General features: G+C 35.0%; 1 protein-coding gene across 3 annotated transcripts in view; it reads left to right on the forward strand.

The window, feature by feature from the left end:
• The window catches only part of TBC1D5 (TBC1 domain family member 5), a 489,595-nt gene that overhangs the window by 228,771 nt on the left and 240,551 nt on the right, over positions 1-20,273 (forward strand). For all 3 annotated transcript variants that reach the window (XM_019726007.2, XM_074312796.1, XM_074312797.1), the window contains one exon: positions 18,923-18,992. In XM_019726007.2, the coding sequence (XP_019581566.2) occupies positions 18,923-18,992 (70 nt within the window). The remainder of the gene's footprint in view (positions 1-18,922; positions 18,993-20,273) is intronic.

Raw genomic sequence — 20,273 nt, forward strand, 5'->3', positions numbered from 1 at the left:
TTGGGAAAACCAGTAACTATTGTTTTGATGACCTTTATGTTAGCTTACTTATTAAGAGTAAGGAAGGCAAGTATAGATAAAGAGCTTGAGAAATAAATTGTGAATAAAATTAATAATGAACTCACCAACAGAAGAGGATGCGACTGAGATAAGATCACATGAAATTGTGTGGATCCCATCAGCAGGCCTCATGCTCTGCCTTCTGCAATGACCAGAGCAGAGCTTAAGTGGCTGGAAAGTACAGTTGTTCACATATTTGTTTCAAGACCAAGACTAGGATGAGGCAAGTGAAAGGATCATATTGCTACTGATTTCTCCTTTGCCTTGGACTTCACTGTGGCTTGGAATAGCAGTGTTACTGATCTTGTCTTCATTTACAATTTTGGTATTTTGTTAATCATGAAATTTTTTGCACTGATGTGATTTGAAGAAAATACTACTTTAAAATGTTTTTATCTTACGGAGTTTTTGGCATCTCCTTAAATTTTATGAACAAAGTAAGTGCCTAACTTAACTGCACTCACTTCACCCTCTAACCCAGTCCAAATTTGTTGAAGAAAGTGAGGTCTCCCAGGGTGGATGATTGGCTTGGAGGACACAGCTGATGATCAGAGAAGCCACAACATAGGTTCTTTGAGAATGTGACCTTGGGATGATGGACCATAGTAGCCAATGTAGTAGAACCTAGAAGTAGGAAAAAAGGGACCAGCAAGTTAAGGATTGAATCAGCTTTTTGACACCCACTTCATGCTTTCTCTTGCTACCTTCAAAGTGCTTATAGAAATAGCGACACAAAATTCAAGCATTGCTGCAACCCAAATATTTATCAGTAATCTATCTGTCAGACACCAGGAAAAATTCTTACAAGCCATAATGCAAGCTGGGTTCAGAAGCAGAATGGTAGCAGGATGAGGCCGAATGGTGATAGGATTTTTTATTTTTTGTTTTGAGTTGTTTTTTAATCCCATTACATGCTTATACCTTTGAGAAACCAGGCCTTTGAGGAAAGAAGTTCTTTTCTGCTCTGAGGGAATTGCTTTGTGACAGGACCATTTCATGACATGCTGACCTCTTACTACCAATTATTCACCCATTAATGCCTTGCTTTATTCAGCAGTGCAGTTCTTGCTAGTGTAATGTGGCCCAGGTAAAAGAAGATAGCACACTGCATTCTGACATAGGAAAATTAATGCCAGGAAGGTGTGTAGAACCATGGGATCTATGCAGTCTGGCATTGCATTTTTGATTGCTGTGCCTTTAAAGAGAAGGTAATGCTTCAGTTTATCCAGGATTTATTCTTTTGTAAAGACAGAAAGCAGTGGAGCCCAGGTGAGCTCTCTTCTTTAGAGCTGCAGTAAGCAAATGACAACTAACATTAGAAATTTGGCCTAGGTTCTTAAGATCTGAAAGGTTTAAATATCAATATGTGGATAATGAAGGAAATCAAGGAAATTAATTCACCACCATCTTCTTTACCATTTATTAAGAAAGAGCAGAGCTGATTTCTTTAAGAATGGGTGAATAGTCAAACAAAGACCAAAAGGATTAGTGGTATAAAACAAGGGGAGCATTGTTCTTAGGAGACAGAGTAAATATGTATTCATAGAAATGATTTAAATCTCAGAAAAGGAAGTAAATTTTATTAAAATATGCTTAGTATTTTCAATAACCATGTATGTTCTTTTGAAACAAAGTATGAAAGATGTTAAAAGATTGAAGGGAAAAGAAATCTGGCTAAGATACAAGAAAAGATAAAGAGGGATCTGGGGAAAAATTACAGGAAGGTAAAATATAATAGCTGAATTGAAATACCTGTTAGAAGCAGTAAAGAACAGAATCAATAAAGCAGAAATTTAATGCACAGATAGGAGAAATTGAAAGGACTGTATAAAAAGGGGTGATTGGTATTACAATGAGAACCAAAGTCCCTTTCGGAGTATTGAGATTCTAGAAGGGAGATTGGAGAAGACAGGAGACCACTTCACAAGGATCTTTGATGTTTTGGATGGGAGTTTCGACTTGAATTTGTAATCAGGTGAAACAAGATATACACACCCACACACAGCACTGCAAACCTTTAACTTATGTCTTACCTCGATAAACCTGATTACTTATGTGACATTATTTGGGTAGTTTTTTAGAACTACTGAGAGAAAAAATGAAAGCAGATACTGAATCTTCTGAAGAGTACCACCCAATGGGTTAGAACATGAAGCCAGGGAAAGGAGTGTGGTGGCTTTACAAATGAAGGGCAGTGTAAGCAGTCTCAAAGCCTTGCGGACAATAAATCAGCACAACTCAGTAACTATCAGATATAGAGGTGAAAGAGTAAAAACTTTTAAGTCTGGAATTTGAGAGAAGCTCGCAGTAAATACGTAAGAGCATATTAACAAAATCTGTTAGAAGTAAGGAAAGGAAACTTTCAACCAGATAGGGAGGGCGGGGTGGTGTGTGTGTGTGTGTGTGTGTGTGTAAAGAGACCATGAACAATTATCCTAACTTAAAATGAAGTTAAATTGTGCTTGCATTATTGCTTTAGTATTAACATGCCTGAGAGTAGTACATACCATAAACCACATATATTTCTAATTATACTGCCTTATCCTATACTGTGCTTGAGTCAACCTACTGTGGAATGTTATTTTCTGTGCTTTATTTGCAAGTTAACATTTTAATAATTATCATAAATAGTTACCTGATTTGCATATTCTGGTTCATAATCCAACTGTTCTATGGATCAACCACAGTTTCCTTATTATTCATGCCAAGACTTGTATATTAGTCTGAATAATCTATCCTAGACTGCATTTCTGTTTCCAGTTTTCTGAGCTTTTTATAACTCTTTAAGTGTAGAGCTTTTTTAATCAAAAGATTGAATCATGAATGTGCTAGTGTAATAATTTCCCTAACCCACTATTATATTGGAGCTAATTTTTATTGTATGATCACCAAAATGTCTGTATAGTGTCTTTTTTTAGCTTTTGTACCCCTATGAGTTTGATATTCAAGTGGTATTTAAATGATCCATCATCTTATATCCTTTCAGTATATATTAAAATGAACAATAGTGGGGCATACATGTTAAAAACTGAAAAATTTGGAAAAGATTTCCTTTAGAGAATCAAATTATAAAATCTATGTAAAATAGATACTATACTAGAAATGGTAATATTAGAGGCAAAATGACTGAGAAATGTGATCAATAATTTGGCTATAATGTAACTAATGATACCAACATACCTAAAGAATAACTTCATGTGTCAGAAGGAAGGTTGGCTGGAAATGGAAGGAAATAAGTATTGGTAATAACCATTTGAGTTTTAGCTACCAAAGGACAGTTGTTTTAGAAAACCATAATGTTTTCAGCAGTTATCTCCCAAGTTGTTGAAGGGTAAATGCATCAAGTTTGAAAAATTTGAAGCTATTAAAATTAGTCTTCTAACCTCCTAATTAGTCTTCTAAATAGTTTACTATGGTATTTTCCTTATCAATTTACATTAGAAAACCTTGACTTCCCAGGTAGTTTTTCTTCTATGAGGAAACTGTAGTGGTTAAACTCATAAATATCTGATTGTCCTCACAGATATTTGTTGGTTCCACATAATACAGTCATTAATTTGCATATGTACTTTAATTTCTTGTATGAACAGAATTGGCTTAAAGTACCTGATTCCAGTAAAATCTGATGTGCCGAAAAATTCAGCTTTTAGGATTTAAGACTGAGTATTTACCACCAGAGTGGTAGAGGCACAAATATGAAATAGACCACATTCTATGAAAGCTATCCTCAATTCCACGGAATATATTCTTATTATATAATATAATCTGACATATTCTGCTGGATTTTTTTTTAATCCTTTCCTTGTTTGCTGTTTGTTATAAACTTATAGGGCCAATTTGGCAAGGAAAACTCCATTTTTTCTAAGGCATTGTGCCTTTTACCTGTGCATAGTGATTTTTACTTATTTACTGATGCCTTAACATTGTCCTTCAACACACAGAACTGTGAGTTGTTGATAAAGTGTGCTCTACAGTAATATTTTTTATAAGTTTGAACTATCCTCTGTCAGCAAGTATTACAGAGATAAGAGATAAAGTCCTTGTCTTACTCATACCATATTCTTCACAGTGCCAAAGTGTTTTAAGGTTTTTGAATTAAACTGCAGTATTTCTCTAAACTGAACTACAAATAAATGTAATCATGAAATATTTTTCCCTGACCTAAGTATACTCACCCTTAAGGTTAGAAATTGGGTCAGCTTGTCTAGGTGGGGAGTTTGGTATTATGGACATTAGTTAGCTGCTTGACTTTGGCAGTATAAAAGCATTGGCATCTGGCCCACTGCCTGCCATGTAGCACCGTGTTTCCCCGAAAATAAGACCTAACTGGAAAATAAGCCCTACCATGATTTTTCAGGATGACGTCCCCTGAACATAAGCCCTAATGCATCTTTTGGAGCAAAACTTAATATAAGACCCAGTCTTATTTTCAGAGAAACACGGTACTAGCTTTAGCTGGACATTTGATGAATGAGTGAACATAAGTAGAAAGTTATGATGATAAGCTTTGGAAACCGTAATACATAACGTTAAATAGAAATAGTTGGGATGACTTCTGGTTTCTGATCAGAGATGTAGAGCTGGGGGGCGGGGGGGCTAAATCATTCCCAAATATACAACAGTAAAAAAACTAGACAAACAGCAGTTTATGTTCACTGCATTTTTTGAACTCATTGAGTGCTCAAATTGTAGGGCGATGAACTGACCCAGGGTCTACAGACAGACAGACACCTCTCTCTTGCATAGAGAGGCCAGGTGCAAGTACTACTGACTTACCTGGGCAAGACACAGCCAGAATGTATAGAAAGATTTCAACTAAAGTGATCATTTAACTGATAGAGTCCAAGTGTGTATTGGTGGGAAAAGGTAAAGCCCCTGGGGGCCACAGAAATAGCAGGTCACCATACCCTCTTAAGTGGGTTTTTCTTCATGAACTCCATTGGCCAATCAAAGAAAATCTTCCCTATGGTAAAGAATCGGGGGGAGAGGAGTACAGCAGCCATGGGGGGGGGGGCAATAAACTTTTCCTGGACTCTCTTTTCCCTCTTTTTCTTATGGAAAAAAGCCATATTCTTTTGGGAGAGCTGCAGCAATTACTGTTGCTTTAGAGCACTGATGGGTTCCCTTTGCAGCTGGGGAATCGGAATGGGGGGGGAAAAAACCTTAAACCCCTAAGGGAAAGGCATGAGTATCTACAAGAACTATACCACGGGAGGGGAAGAATTGTTGAGAGAGCTTACACGTGAGACCTAGGGACACAATGCTCCCCTAAGACTAAGAATTAGAAGATCAAAGAATATTCTCACCCATTTTTCCTGTTCTACTGATAGGATAACAAGTATCAAATAATAAGTAACTTGCAAGAGACAGACCTTTTGTGAGTTCAAAGACTTAAGAGTGAGTGTAGAGTAGTTATGAGGATGAAAAAAAAGGGGATACATTAAATCTAGAACTGAACCATCTGGCCACCCCACCGGCAGCTCAGCAGCATCTCATTGTCTTCAATCTAATTGTGGAGGGTGCAGCTCACTGGCCCATGTAGGAATCGAACTGGCAACCCTGTCGTTAAGAGCTTGCGCTCTAACTCACTTAGCCATCTGGATGCCCCTGTATTCATCTTTTGTTATTGGTATATATTGAGTATTACAATATTAATAAAGTTTTCCTTTCTTAAAATATGTATACATTTTTTGGCACCCTCTGTATATACCACCTCCTGTTTATCCATTTATCCATTGACTGACACCCAGACTGCCTCCACATCCTGGTCATTATAAACAATGTTGCAATGAATATATGGATGCACAGGCCCCTCAAAGTGTTTGGGGTTTCTTCGGATAAATACCCATAAGTGAGATTAGTGGGTCCTCCTTTTGTCTGTTGGTATAGCCTTTGTTTCAAAGTCTATTTTGTCTGGTATAAGTATTGCTATCTCAGCTTTCTTTTGTCTTTTTCCATTTTCATGAAATATCTTTTTCCTATCCCTTTACTTTCAGTCTGTGTGTGCCTTTCAATCTGAAGTGAGGCTCTTGTAGGCAGCATATGTAAGGGTCTTATTTTCTTATCCATTCAGCCACCCTATCTTCTGATTGAGCATTTAATCCATTTACATTGAAAATAATTATTGAGAGATATATAGTTATTGCCATTTATTATTCACATTTTTTATCTTTTATTTTCGTCTTAAAGAAGTCCCTCTGAGATTCCTTGTAACACTGGTTTGGTGGTGATGAACTCTTTCAGCTTTTTCTTGTCTGAAAAGCTCTTTATCTGTCCTTTGATTCTAAATGACAGCTTTGCTGGATAGAGTAATCTTTGTTGTAGGTCCTTGCCTTTCATCACTTTGAATATTTTGTGTCAAATCCTTCTGACCTGCAAAGTTTCTGTTGACAAGTCAGCTAACAGTCTTATGGGAGCTCCCTTGTAGGTAACTAACTGATTTTCTCTAGCTGCTTTTAAGATTCTCTCTTTTTCTTTAACCTTTGCCATTTTAATTATGATGTGTCTTGGTGTGGGCCTCTTTCAGTTCATCTTGTTTGGGACTCTGTGCATTTTCTGGGCTTGTATGACTGTTTCCTTCACCCAGTTAGGGAAGTTTTTAGTTATTATTTGTTCAAAGAGGTTTTCAATTTCTTGCTCTCTCTCTTGTCCTTCAAGTACCCCTATGATGCAAACATTGTTATGCACCTTATCTTCTAATTCACTGATTCGATCTCTGTTTCATTTAATCTAGTGTTGATTCTCTCTAAAATATTCCTGATATCAGTCATTGTATTCTTTATATCTGACTGGTTCTTTTTTATGTTTTCTATCTCCATTTTTGTGTTTCCTATTTCTTTGTTGAAGTTCTCCCTTAGATCAGTGAGCATCCTTATAACCAGTGTTTTGAACTGTGCATCTCGTATATTGCTTGTCTCCATTTTGTTTAGTTCTTTTACTGGAGCTATGTTCTGTTCTCTTATTAGGGATGTGACTTTTTGTCTCCCCATTTTGGCTCCTCCCTGTGTTTGTTTCTATGTATTAGATAGGGCAGCTATGACTCCCAGAGTCAGTAGAGTGACCTTATGTAGTAGATGTCTTGTGGGACCCAGTGTTGCAGTCTCCTTGGTCATCACAGCTGGGTGCTCAAGTTGTATCCCTTTTGTGGATTATGTGTGCCCTCCTGTTGTAGTTGAGCCTTGGTTGCTGTTTGCACATCAGCAGGATGGATTGATCCTCAGGCTGATTGGTTGTGAGGACAGGCCGTGACTAAAGTGGAGGAGCTGTGGTGCAAGGAGTGACCCTACAGAACAGGGTTTGCATTAATGGGGCTCTGGTGCCTAACCAGCCTGCCCTTTGGGTGTAACATTCTTGGAGGTGGCCTGGTGATGCTCTGGGTTGTTCTGAAGCTGGCCACTTGGCATGTCAGCCCTGGGGACTCCTGGGAGGGGACCCACTGCAGGTCAAGTTTAACTGCAGCCTGTGCCCTGTCTGGGGCTACCTGGTATGGGCCACAAAGCATTCTGCAGATGGCTGCCACCCACACTGGGCTTGGAGTTACCTAGAGAGGCCAGTCTACAAACTGAGGCTGACTGTTATTAGTTCTGGGCTTGAAATTGCTCAGCCAAGGACACATGCACTCTGAAGCCAGATGCTGCTTATTTGGGTTTTGTGAACCTTTGAGAGATTTTATGAAAGTCCGCTGCATGGGCTAAGACAGGTTGTTGCATGGAAAAGCCACTGGAAGCAGCTTGGGTGTGCCCCAAATTTGGGTGGGACGGAGTCTCAGGGAACCACTAGGGCTAATTTGATGGAGACTCAGATATGGCATCTGCCTCTGTCTGCATACAGGGAGGGGGAGGGCTCAACAAAGAAACAATGGCTTCTGCCAACTCCTCCGACCAGAAACCAGAAAACTCAATTCCTCCCTGTATCCCTGGCACCTTTCAAACTGTTGCCCCAAGTCCTGGACCTCAGAGTCAGTGAGTCTGTCAGTAAGTCAGTGCAAGGGCCCTTTAATAGGAGCACCTAAGACTGTAGCCACCCTCCATCTTACTCAGCCACAATCTGCTGGTTTTCACAGCCAGAACTTATGGAGACTTCTCTCCCAGGCACTGGAACTCTGGGATGGGGAGTTTGATGTGGGGCTGGGACCCCTTACTCTTCTATGGAGGATCTCTGCAGCTAAGATATCTCTCCTGATTTTTAAAGATCACGTGGGGGTGTGGGACCCACCCGTTCTGTGTATCTGCCCCTGTAAGTCTCGAGGTGGATTCTTCTGTATGTCCCTAGTTGTTGAGCTTTGGTTCAGCTAGACTTTAGGAGATTTTCAAATATGGTTCTGTTGTTTAGTTGTAATTGATGTGGTCCTGAGAGGAGGTGAGCACAACATTTACCCATTCTGCCATCCTGACTGGAAAATCTGTATAGTGTGATTTTGATGTTTTAAAAAATGTTTGAATTTTGAAGATTTTCTAGGAGTATATATTGTCCCAATGTTTTCTGAGGCTCTGTTCATTTTATTTTTTTAATCTTGTGTTTCTTCTTCAGATTGGATAACTTCTATTGATCTATCTTCTAGTTTACTGACTTGTTTCCCTGTCAACTCTATGTTGTTATTGAGCCCAGTAGTGAAGTTTTTTTTCAGATGATGTAACTTTACGTTTTTAAATTTTTCATTGATTCTTTTCAATAGTTTGTGTGTTTTTTGTTGTTGTTTTACTTTTAATTTCTATATTTCTGTTTATTTTAAGGTTGTGCACTATTGCTTTACAGAGAAAACTTATATTAGGTTCTTTAAATCTTTGTTGATTTCAACATCTGGATCATCTGAGGGTTGGCATCTGTTGATTATAGTTTACCTTGACACTTGGCAAGATTTTCTTGGTTCTTGGTATATCAAGATACTTTGGATTGTATCCTGAACATTTTGAATATTTTGTTTTGAAAATCAAGATTCTGTTAAATCTTCTGGAGAAATTCTTTCTCCTTTCCTTTCCCCTTTTCCTTTCTCCCTTCCTTTTCTCAGTCAACCCAGTTAAGTTCAGACTACCAATTCAGCTTTGCCTTCTGTGGGTAATTGTTCCAGTGTCAGTTCAATTTTCAATGTCCTTTTTATGCCATTTGAATCTGTACCTTACCTGTGACCCTTAGGGGGTAGCCTGGGGACTATGGTGGTACTTTACACATTGGTCACTTCTCAAAGTGTTTGCTGTGTTCCTCTGGGAATGTTTTCAGCGTACTTGTGTATAGCTTAGGGGTGAACCCGGGGTTTGTGTCAGTTTCTGTACAGAAGTATAGAACCCCCTTGTGCAGTGCTTTCTTCTCCACGCTAACCCCACTCTCTGGCTTGTTCTACCAGAGCTTTTACCTCTCATGCTATCATATGATTTCACATGAATGGGGTCACTGTTGTGGCAAAGCGATGAAAGAAAAAGAAGAAAATAATGGCGATTTCCCACTCAGTGTTCACACAACAGGGGCCCCTTTTCTTCTTTTTCTATCCAAAGGATAGCTTTATTCCCCAAGGTTTTACATGCCCACATTACTACTACCACCCACCCAGTGGGTGGCAGTGAAGTTTTGCAGTGAGGTCTGGCCTTGCTGCAAGGTTGGAAGTGAAAAAAGGAAAAGAGGACTCTTTTCTCAGTCCCAGAAAAATGAGATTGGAGTTTTTGCTCTCTATTCCTGCAGTTTAGTTCTCAGTCAGATATAACATGATCTCAAAGCTGGGAAATGAAGGAAAAAACCAAGAAAACTCATTACTACATATGTTGTCCAATGTGCTCGGTATTATTTACTTTTTAGAGCCTCAAGAAGTTGCTTTTTGCCCTTTGCCCGGAGTTTTTAGTTTTAGTCAGTGGGAGAGAAAGGCGTGCAGTGATGCTCCATGTTGGATGGGACTAGAAATCCTACTAGTAATCCATAATGCCCTATTTTACTGTTTCTTCTATTTATTTCTTTGTGATTCAGGTGTTAGTCTTAGTTAGAAACCAAATTAATTTCTGATCTAGGTAGAAAGCAGTTTATAAAAATAAATTAAATTAACAATGAAATTAAGAAAATTATTGTATATGAAAATAACTTATTAGGAAAACAATTATTACTTTTCTGCTATGAAAATAATTTCAAAGGAGTTCAAATTTCAAGTCCTCATTTAGACTATCTCAGAATTAAGTATTCAATTGTCTCCTCATTTTATCGGGCTATCCTATGAACCAGATCCTAAGTGATCTTTAGCTTCCATCTTACTCCCCCTCTTGCCCCTTTCAATGTAGTCTCCACATAGCTAGAGTAATCTTTTCCAAATATGAAGTTGATAATCTTTTTCATCATTTTGTAACTTTACAGTGGCTTTTCATTACATATAAAATACAAATTTCTCCCTATAAAACCCCAAGTTCTATGCCCCCTCTTTGTCCCACAGACCTCATCTTGTACTATTCCACTTTTAGCCTTCTAGCACTTTGGTCTTCGTTTTATTTCACTTTTTTTGTTTTCTCTGAAAGCCTGCTTCTGCTCTAGGTCCTTTGCATGTTAGGCCCTTTGCCATAGATGTTTAAATGGCTAATTTTTTCTTGTTATTAGAATCACAAATCAAATATTATTTCTCCCTGCAGAGAGCACCCTCCCCCAGTCACTGATTGTCACATTATTCTGCTCTATTTCCTTTGTAGCTCTTACAGGTATCTGAACTTACCTATTATGAATTTCTTTTCTTGTGTTTTCTCCCCTGACTCTACCCCTTCCACCTCCACCAACTTCATTCTGTTTTGTTCACTATAGTATTTCCAGGTACTAGAACAGTGCCTGGCACATCACATAGTAGATTCTCTATAAGTAATATAAATGAGTTTTAAAATAGTAAATGGCCATAATATAGATGGTTTGATAATAGTATCATCAATATGTGTATTCTATCATCAATTTTCACCTTGGAGTACAAGAGCTTCTTACCCCGTCTCTACATGCACTCTCCTTCTCCCTACACCCACCTCAAATTGCTTCATTGCTGAATTTCAAGTTGTCTTTTAAAAGCTGCAAACCTTATCATGTTCCACTTCTCCTTAAATCATTTCTTTCACTAGCTTCCTGTTCATCTTGACCAAAATCCTTAACATGAGGTTCACAAAGTCTTGGCACATGCTGATCCCAAGTGATGTGCTCTTCATTCTTTCTTTGGTTAGTGACCTCTTCTGTCTGCTATGTGATTGTGAAGTAGTTTGTGTAACTCAAAAATTTTTCAAAGTTGCCAGTGTACATCACTTAGACTGTCTCTCTCTCTTCTGCTAAAATTTTCAACAAAATTAAGGGTATCTGGGATGGGTTTTGAGCTTTTGCTTAAAACCATTGTATCACCAGTGCTAAAATATAGGAGGTGCTCAACACATGATTGTCGAAAGAATAAGAAAAGTAGAAAAGCTATCACATGATCCAGGTGCATGAGTATAAGTGTGAATTAAATGCGTCTATTAATTAGGTCTCGTAACTACTTTGAATGTTTTTTTTTTATACTCTGAAAGGACAGTTAAATTTTGTATATTACACATATCCTAGCAAGTTTAATGGGAGTCATTTTTTTTTACATATTTTTAGTCATTATCAGATTTGAAAAATTATCTCTATTAATAATTATGCTTTATCATAAAATGGTAAATGGAAATCAATTTATGGTTTTAGATTTTTCTTTGAAAATCAGATTTCAGTACAATTCTTTAATGTCATAACAAAAAAGTCACAAAATAAGGTATTTTTATGGATCAATGAAAATATTTTTTTTAATGTTATTTGAAGGAAATGGTAAACATTAAAAATTTTTGATATTGTATTTGAAGATTTTAGATTACCATATTTAATGTGATTTAGTATACTAAATTGTAAGACTAAAGATATGTTTGAGAATATTTACCTTAATTCTTCATCTGGGTTTTAGGATTTTATAGTTAAAATGCCCATTATGCTTATTACATAGATTTTTGATATAAGAAATTGTTCAGTTAGCTATCATTTAAAAGACACAAACAGGATTACTTAACTTGGTTCATGGATTGTAATTTCCATCCTTTAAATAGTTTCCATTTTATTTTCCATACCTAAAAGGGAGATATTTAACATTAACTATCTAAGTTAAGTACTTGGGGTTAATGGGTGTCTTTACATTTTATGAGGTCTTGTCCACTAGATGATAAACCAATCTTAAAGAATCTAGCTCTGATTATAATGAATAGTGAAAATGGGAAGTGCCCAAAGGCATCTAGTTTGTAGAAGAAGATACTACTTTTTTTATACATTGAAGAAAAAGAATAATTAATATAAATATTTTACAGTTACTATTTGAAAGACTTATAGAAAGTGAAATAGGGTTTTAATACCAGATACACTCTATTTTATTTAGTAAATTATATAGCTTTTGCTGTGTATATTTATTTAGGCCCTGAATAGATAGTGTAATGTCAGGGTTAGAATTTCCTAAATATCAATTAGATTCTCTTTGAAATGCTGTTGTGTCTGTGTGTAGATGTGGGGGGTCGGGGGTGTTTCATTAAAACGTTTCTAAGACTTTCTAAAACGTTTCTAAGGTTTTTAAGCAAAACTTAAAAAATGTCATTCAGAGTTTAAACCAAATCGTTTCATTTGTATTTTTAGTAAGGAAAAAATACAGCAAAGGGCAAATTATGTAGTAATTATACTTGGCCTTAGTAGTCTTTCTCCAAGCTTAAAGAAATAATTTTCAGATATTCTTTGTCAATACATTAATTTCTGAGGAAGCTGTTCTCAAAATCTATTTTGTTGTTTATCTACTTAGTGTAAATGTGTTTTGTAATTGTCTAAATTACAGCATTAGCATTATGCAACTTTTTTGTAGGAAGGTCCTTTTGAAGCCCAGGTGGTCTACAGGTGGACCACATAGGCCAAAAGCAGTGTTCTCCTCGTCATCGCCAATGCACACCCTCCCCCCCACCAATCAGTACATGACACTGGACACGTTAGGGTAATATACAGAGTTGGCAGCGCTTAGGTTTTTTTTCTGTCTGCTGCTTGCTCACACTTGTTGTTCAACCCCTCTAGCGAATTTTTTTTATTTCAGTGATTGTATTTTTCAGCTCCAGAAACCATTTCCTTTTATTATTTTTATCTCTTTATTGATATTCTTATTTTGTGGCTTCATTGTTTACCTGATTTCCTTTCCTTCTTTATCCATGTTTTCGTTTTGCTCTTTGAGCATCATTTAAGAAAGCTGTTTTAAAATCTTGATCTAGTACATCTAATTTCTAGATTCTTCAGGGATAGTTTCTGTCAATTTATTTTTGTTCCTTTGATGATCTATGTTTCCTGTTTCTTTGTATCTTTTGTGATTTTGTTGTTGTTGTTGTTGTTGTTGTTATTGAAACCTGGATATTTTAATAGTATAATTTTGTAATTCTGGATATCAGATTCTCCCCTTCACTGGGGTTTGCTAATTTTTATATTCTTTTGTCCATATGTCTAGTGATTCTCCTTAACTATTTTTGCAAATACTTATTCCTTAACCTATGTAATCACTGAAGTTTTTATTTCTTAGTTTGTGTTCAGCTAGTGTTTTAATAGATTTTCTTGAATGCCAGTGGCAAACAACAACAACAACAAAAGCCAACCCAAAAATAAGTGTCTCTTGGTCTTTGTAGATTGGCTCTGTGTCATGATAGTCTTTCATCAGTTAGCCAGGCTTGCACTCATTCTAGTGATCAGCTTAAGGTGGAGCTTAACTCAGTTTCTTTCTGATCATGCTCCTTGCCTTGGGCATGTGCATGCTTTCTACTTCCCCCCCAATACCTGGGTGCTTTTGAGTATCCTAATTTTCCAAAGAGATTCTCACTAGCATTTGCTCCCAGGCCTTTAGGTGGTCTTTTTTATGTTCAGTTGTAATCTTTTTGCCCCAGTCTTTTGCATCTGCTGGTTTTAAGTTTGACTTGCAATGTGTTCAAAAGCAATGCCTACCTCTTTTTTTTGAGTTAGGTGAAAAAAGAGATGAGCAGAGTGTGTCAGTCCTTCAAGTTAGAAAACGTTTGCAGAATAATTTGCAAATGTGGTCTGTTCTCCCTCTGGATCCCCCAAGTACTAGGCTCCCACACTGGGAATTGGCTTTTCTTTGCAAGACTGCTGCTGCACTGGGGAGGGGATAGGGTAAGGGCAAGTGAAAATGCCACAAGGCTTTCAAGCTGCTTTTCTCTATTCATTGTTTATTTGTTTTTTTGTAAATCTTTGACTGTTTTCCAGAGTTGTTTCGAAGTTGGTTTCAGTGTTTCTGTGAGAGGATGAAAATTTGGAGTTGTATATTCCACCACTCTGTTGATGTAATTTTGCTTTCTTTTTTAAAGAATTCTATTAATGATTTAATAGAATTAAATCTTATTTTATCTTCTTAAATTAAAATTATCCACTTGAAATTTTATTTATTTAAAATAGTTCCTGTGTATTTCTGTTTCACATCTTGAGTTTTCATTATCCAAAACATAATTTGAAAATATTACATAGAGAACCAAATATGGCCATTAAATTGTTAGATTGTAGATAAATTTACAATAATAGAGAAAATGGAAAATTACTAAAGGGTGGCCAAATGGCTCAGTTGGTTAGAACGCGAGCTCTCAACAAGGTTGCCGATTCAATTCTGGCATGAGATTGTGGGCTGCACCCCCTGCAACTAAGATTGAGGGACGAATGATGGGTCCTGGAAAAGCACACTGTTCCCCAATATTCCCTAATTTAGAAAGAAAAGAAAGGAAAAGAGAAAGGAAAGAAAAAGAGAGAGAGAGAGAGAGAGAGAGAGAGAGAGAGAGAGAGAGAGAGAGAGAGAGAGAGAGAGAGATACCTGATTCCTGAAATGAGATGATATCCTTAGTGTGGCTACTGTCTTCACAGATGATGCTGTCATTATGCTTTGCCTTCACTGCCTGTCAACGTATACATATACTTAATTCGTGGGTTTTTTTGAATCTTTACTTTAAATGGGATTTTAAATGTAACTAAAATGTATCAGTAGTAATGCTAGCTAGTTCGTTTAAAAGGCACAAAAGGTTTTAGGTCTTTACGCTAAAATTTATGCCATCTTATCCTATCACAACTAAAATGTGGTTACCCATAGCTTTGTTTTCAGTAAGTTTGAACCAAATTTTTTTTCCCCCTCTTATTATTAAATATTCATCACATACACTTGGTGACATTTCTCTTATCAATTCAGAAATAAACCCTTTTTTTTAATTATGTAATACTTTTCAGAATTCATACCTAGTGTGATGTGATCTTAAAACTTGATGTTTTTTCCATGTATACTGAAGGCATAGTTGAGTACATGTGCTTATTCCGGTCCTTTTGAACCTAACCCAACTTAAAAGTCTCTGGTTCTCCCTTCATGAAGCAGATGTTTGTTCATAATATGCACTATAGAAATCTATTATACACCTTTGTATAGTGAGATTTCAACAGTGCACAGATAGATACTATAAATGCCCTTAGTTAAACATGACTGCAGTCAAAGCTAAAAAGGAGTCCACAATTCGATTTTCTTGTTTTGAAATTTAGGTCACCATTACACATATTATTGGCTAAATAAGTTAGATACATGTATATTAGTGGGAAATACTATGCTCTTTGTATCCTCATATAAAGCAATATAACTACAAGTATTTTTTTTTCAAATCAGTCAGCTTATTTTAATTGTGAATGTTATGAACTCATTTTACCAAGTTAACCAACTAATGAGAAATGAATGTGTTAACTAAATTTCAAACTCTAATAGTCACAAGTAATTGATGCACTGTCTCTATAAATATATAATGTTGAACAATGGTGCACTATGTATAACACATAATATATATGTGATATGTTGTATATAATTTATGCATTTATTTAAAATTTGCTCAATAAATATAACCAGATTTTTTGATTGGTTAGTTTACATTAAATACTGAAATGCATTTAAAATCACAATGGTATTTTTAAAATGTACTCTATTAAATTACTTTTCAAGCAAATGAAAGGAAGTCTGTTATCTTAAAACACATTTAAATATTTGTGTTGTTTGATCATTCAAAGGTCTTTGTGTGAGATTAATGTGAGAGAGCGAGAGCGAGAGCAAGAAAGTTAGTTCTGAAAACTACCTGTGCATCCTTGTTGCAGTTACTGCTACGTAACTTAGTTCAAGAATCAGAATAGCAACTAAAAACATCATATTAAACTCTCTTGCACCCTCTGTTGTTATTTTTGGGGAACACTACACATACCTTCCCATGATTATTGATATTAGGCCTATTAAAATTTCTGATAAAATTAATACTTCATTTATTATACTTACCTCCAAATTAGATTGATAGTAAAATAATACTTGTTTTTAATTCTTGTTTCTTGTGTTGCAGATATGTTTTTATTGTATAACAGCTTACAAATGAAAGATGAGCCTTTCTGTTTGTCTTTGATTTTTCCTAGTTACCAGTTTTAAACCCCTCCAAATATTTCACACAAATGAGAGTCTCTATATACAATTTTCCAGAATTAAAAATTCTGTTGTTTGTTTCTTTTTTTGTAGAACTTTCAATTAATTGTCAGACAGTTTATTCCAAAATAAGAGTCTGGGATCGACCATATTAAAATTAAGAATTTATAACTGTAAGGAGCAGATGTTTTCATAAACATTTGCTATAATTAATTTCAACTAGAGGATTGAAGGAACAAAGCAGTTTTTCCCGCTTCAAAACTTTATAGCCTTTTCCTCATATAGCAAACTATGAAATCTTTTCTCAAATGTTGTTTAGAAAAATAGTTGTACGCCTTATTTGGCATGTTTTTGAGAAAGAAAAACTGCTTTTTTTTTGCTTTTTTACCATCCTTTGAAGATTACATGTGATATATGCATTTCAAAACAGGTATAAAATGAAGACCACTTTTGTAATATATTAAGATGACAAAACCTAGTGTTTAAAAAAACTAAGTCTCTAAATTATTTGAAGGATTTTATATCTGATCTGATAAATATCAGCAGAAGGCAAGAAATAGTCCATTGATGAGATTTTATGGTTAAATACATAAAATCATAACTAGTTTTAAAGGGAAAAAAGGTTCATATTTTTAATATATGATATAGTACTTATTCTGTGCTGATTATGGAGTGTTTCACAGGAAATGTCTGCAAGCTGTTAAATAACATGTGTTGTAGGAAATTTTCATTTATCAAGACAGAGTCTAATTTTCCTTAATTTTTTAAATTTATGTAATACCATTAATTTTTTAAAAAGAAAATGAAGTATGTTGAGAGAGTAATCTTATGGTACCCATGTTTTCAAAGAATTAACAAAATATACCCAGCTAGATTGATTTTAAACATTTAGTGTTTGGGGATTATTTTCTTCTATAATAATTGTCAACATTTTCAAATTCTGTAATCCGTTTTAGGTTTTTTGTTTAATTTAACAAAACTGAAAGTGCATTTTGCAAAAAGCATAGAGTTTAAAGTTCAGTAAGTGAGCTCAACCCAGTTCTCATCCTTCTAAATACTTAGGTGCAGCTGCAAAGATTTTGAAGAGAACTAACATTCTTGACTAATCTGTCAACTATAAAATGTGCAAAGAAAAATAGGTAGCTGTCATTAAAATTACATTTCAGCTTTCAATAACCATTTAATGAGTAGCATAATTATATAAGTATGGTACCTTAAGTACTACACTCAATAATTAAAAATAATCTCATCTTTAAAGTGAAAGCTCTTTAATTACTATTTGACTTAACCAGGACCACTGTGATGATCTCCAATGGCACCTCAGTTTGTTCAAAGAGGATTAAAAGTATAAATTAAAATTGGATCTATCATCCAATTATTGAACTTTAAATTTCATAAAAATGAATATAGCCTGATGTTTGCAAGTACATTACAGGAATTAGGAATGTAAAATGTAATCAGATTCTAGTTTTTTTAATTTGTTTCTAAGAATAAATGATATGTTTTATAGTAGTATACCGTGGTTTCATAAAAACTATACTTTGAAGTATATATTTTAAAATTTAAGCTATTAAAATTAAATTTCTGTCAATAAGAATATATGTTTTATATTGTGACATTGGTAAGCATTTTTAACTTCTTTAGCAAGTTTATTTGGATTCTATAATCTTTAAACTGATAGGTATGAATTTGTTCTAAATCTGATTTTTATGAATATGCCAGTTTCTTGAATGTAAATGTGTTTTTAATGTTTGGTATTTCCTAGTGTGGCAGATGCTATTTGATGCTATTTTTTTTTTTTTTCATTTGTTTTAAACTGTTGAACTTTTGACCAAAGTTAAAACCTAAAGATTTAGAAAGAATATTAAAGTGTATTCAAAGCTCACTAGAATGCATTCTTCATCTCTACCTCCCAATTCTGCTTTCTCTTTTACCTCTCTGCTTAGCAGATTCCTAGATAGTGGAGAACAGGGTTCTGGAAAGCATTCTGGGTCTGCTCTCTGCCTGCCTCCTTTGACTGTACCAGTGGTCAAGATGGGTGACTTGGTCACTAACAAAAAGTTGCCCTTTGTTTATAAACATTAGTGTATGATTAAATGATTTATACATTTTGATTTGTCTGTGATTCATAACAAGAAAATGTCTGTAACTGTACTTCATTTGTTCCTGTTAGCAATTGCTTCGGTAGTATTCCTATCCAAATTAGGAGCAGTGGTTCTGGGCTATATTTTAGCGTCAAAAAACATTTTTGGCCTAAAGGGCTCTGATTACAAAAGATATTTTGGAGAGGTAAAAGGGGTATTTGCTTTTTGACTCAATATACTGCTTAGAGCTGTCACACAGTAGCTTTTCAACTGAAATATTCAGTTTTATAATCTCCATTATTTCAGTGTTTTTAAATTTTTTTTCCAGGAGATTCAAATAAAAATGGAAGAAGAACAAGTTCTACTTTAGATTCTGATGGGACTTTTAATTCCTATAGGTAGGTGATGAATACAAAGATAAATAATATTATAAAATGATGTACAAAATACCTAATTTTACAGGATTCTAATTTTAGAGTAGTAAGGAGCTACAACCTGTACTTTAAAAATATGACAAATGTAAAAATTATTGTGATACACAATTGCTCTGCAGACTTATTGAGTAATGGAAAATAACATTCTAAGTTATTGAATAAATGGACTTTTTGTAGATATCTGTTGTTAACCTATAGTAGGATAATTAGAATGAATGTACATGTAGTATTAAGCTTCATTAAAATCCATTTTTGTTTTTGTTTTTCTAGTATATTTGCTATAGTACTAAAGGCTTCCTTTTGTTTAAGTTTCCTGCTAAAATGAAATGAGCATCTAAGAGAGTATAAAATGTAATCTGTTGTTACATTAAGTGCTGTTTGTTAATATCCCATTTGGCTCTTCAGCGAACAGGGCAGTTGCGTCTCAATTAGTGATTTTTAAAAAAGGATACATTAGTTAAGAAAACATGTATCTTATCTAGTCTTTTGTTAAGATTCTCCTTATAACTTGAATTTGCTTGAATAAGTGTTTATAGAATTTGTACCTTCGTAACAGAGAAACCTAGGAAGTAGAAAGATTAAAGTATTTCCATTAATATTTGAAAACGTATAAGCTGAACCAAAATGATATAAGAACTAGGTTTTCTTTTAGGGGAAAAAAAAGTACAGATTCAATAATACATTTTGGCATTATAGATAGCAATGCAGATAGATTCCTGAAGAAATACTTGAGTGGAGTACAGTGTCCTTATGGTTAACTAGTTCTGATACTTGTGTAATAACACTAGAAAATATATGCAAGAACCACTGTACACTTGGAAACTCATTTGAATATTAAGCTGTCACTCCTTTTATAATAAACACAGAATTTATGCTCAGAATCTTTATATTTTTATTTGAATACATATTCGTATCCCTAATTGGAACTGTGTCATTTGTTTGTTCAGATCCCAGGCAAGCTTTTTAACATCTAGAGTAAGGCCTCGTATACAGGAAGCATTTAATAAGAATGTGTTAAATGTGAAAGTTTTTACAATTTGTTTATGAATTCTAGAAATGAGATGGTAATTGAAACACTTGACATCTTTATTTTATACCAGTTGGGGTCTGTATAAATAATCAGTCGTTCAAGTGTCACAGATACTACAAAAGGCTTATGTTCCTTCCCATGGTGTTCTAGAGGTATTATCACAGCAGTAAAGCTTATGTGTTGCCCTTATATTTTCACTGTACCTGATAAAGGTT

Source organism: Rhinolophus sinicus, linkage group LG10 (genome assembly GCF_036562045.2).
Source record: "Rhinolophus sinicus isolate RSC01 linkage group LG10, ASM3656204v1, whole genome shotgun sequence".
Taxonomy (NCBI): domain Eukaryota; kingdom Metazoa; phylum Chordata; class Mammalia; order Chiroptera; family Rhinolophidae; genus Rhinolophus; species Rhinolophus sinicus.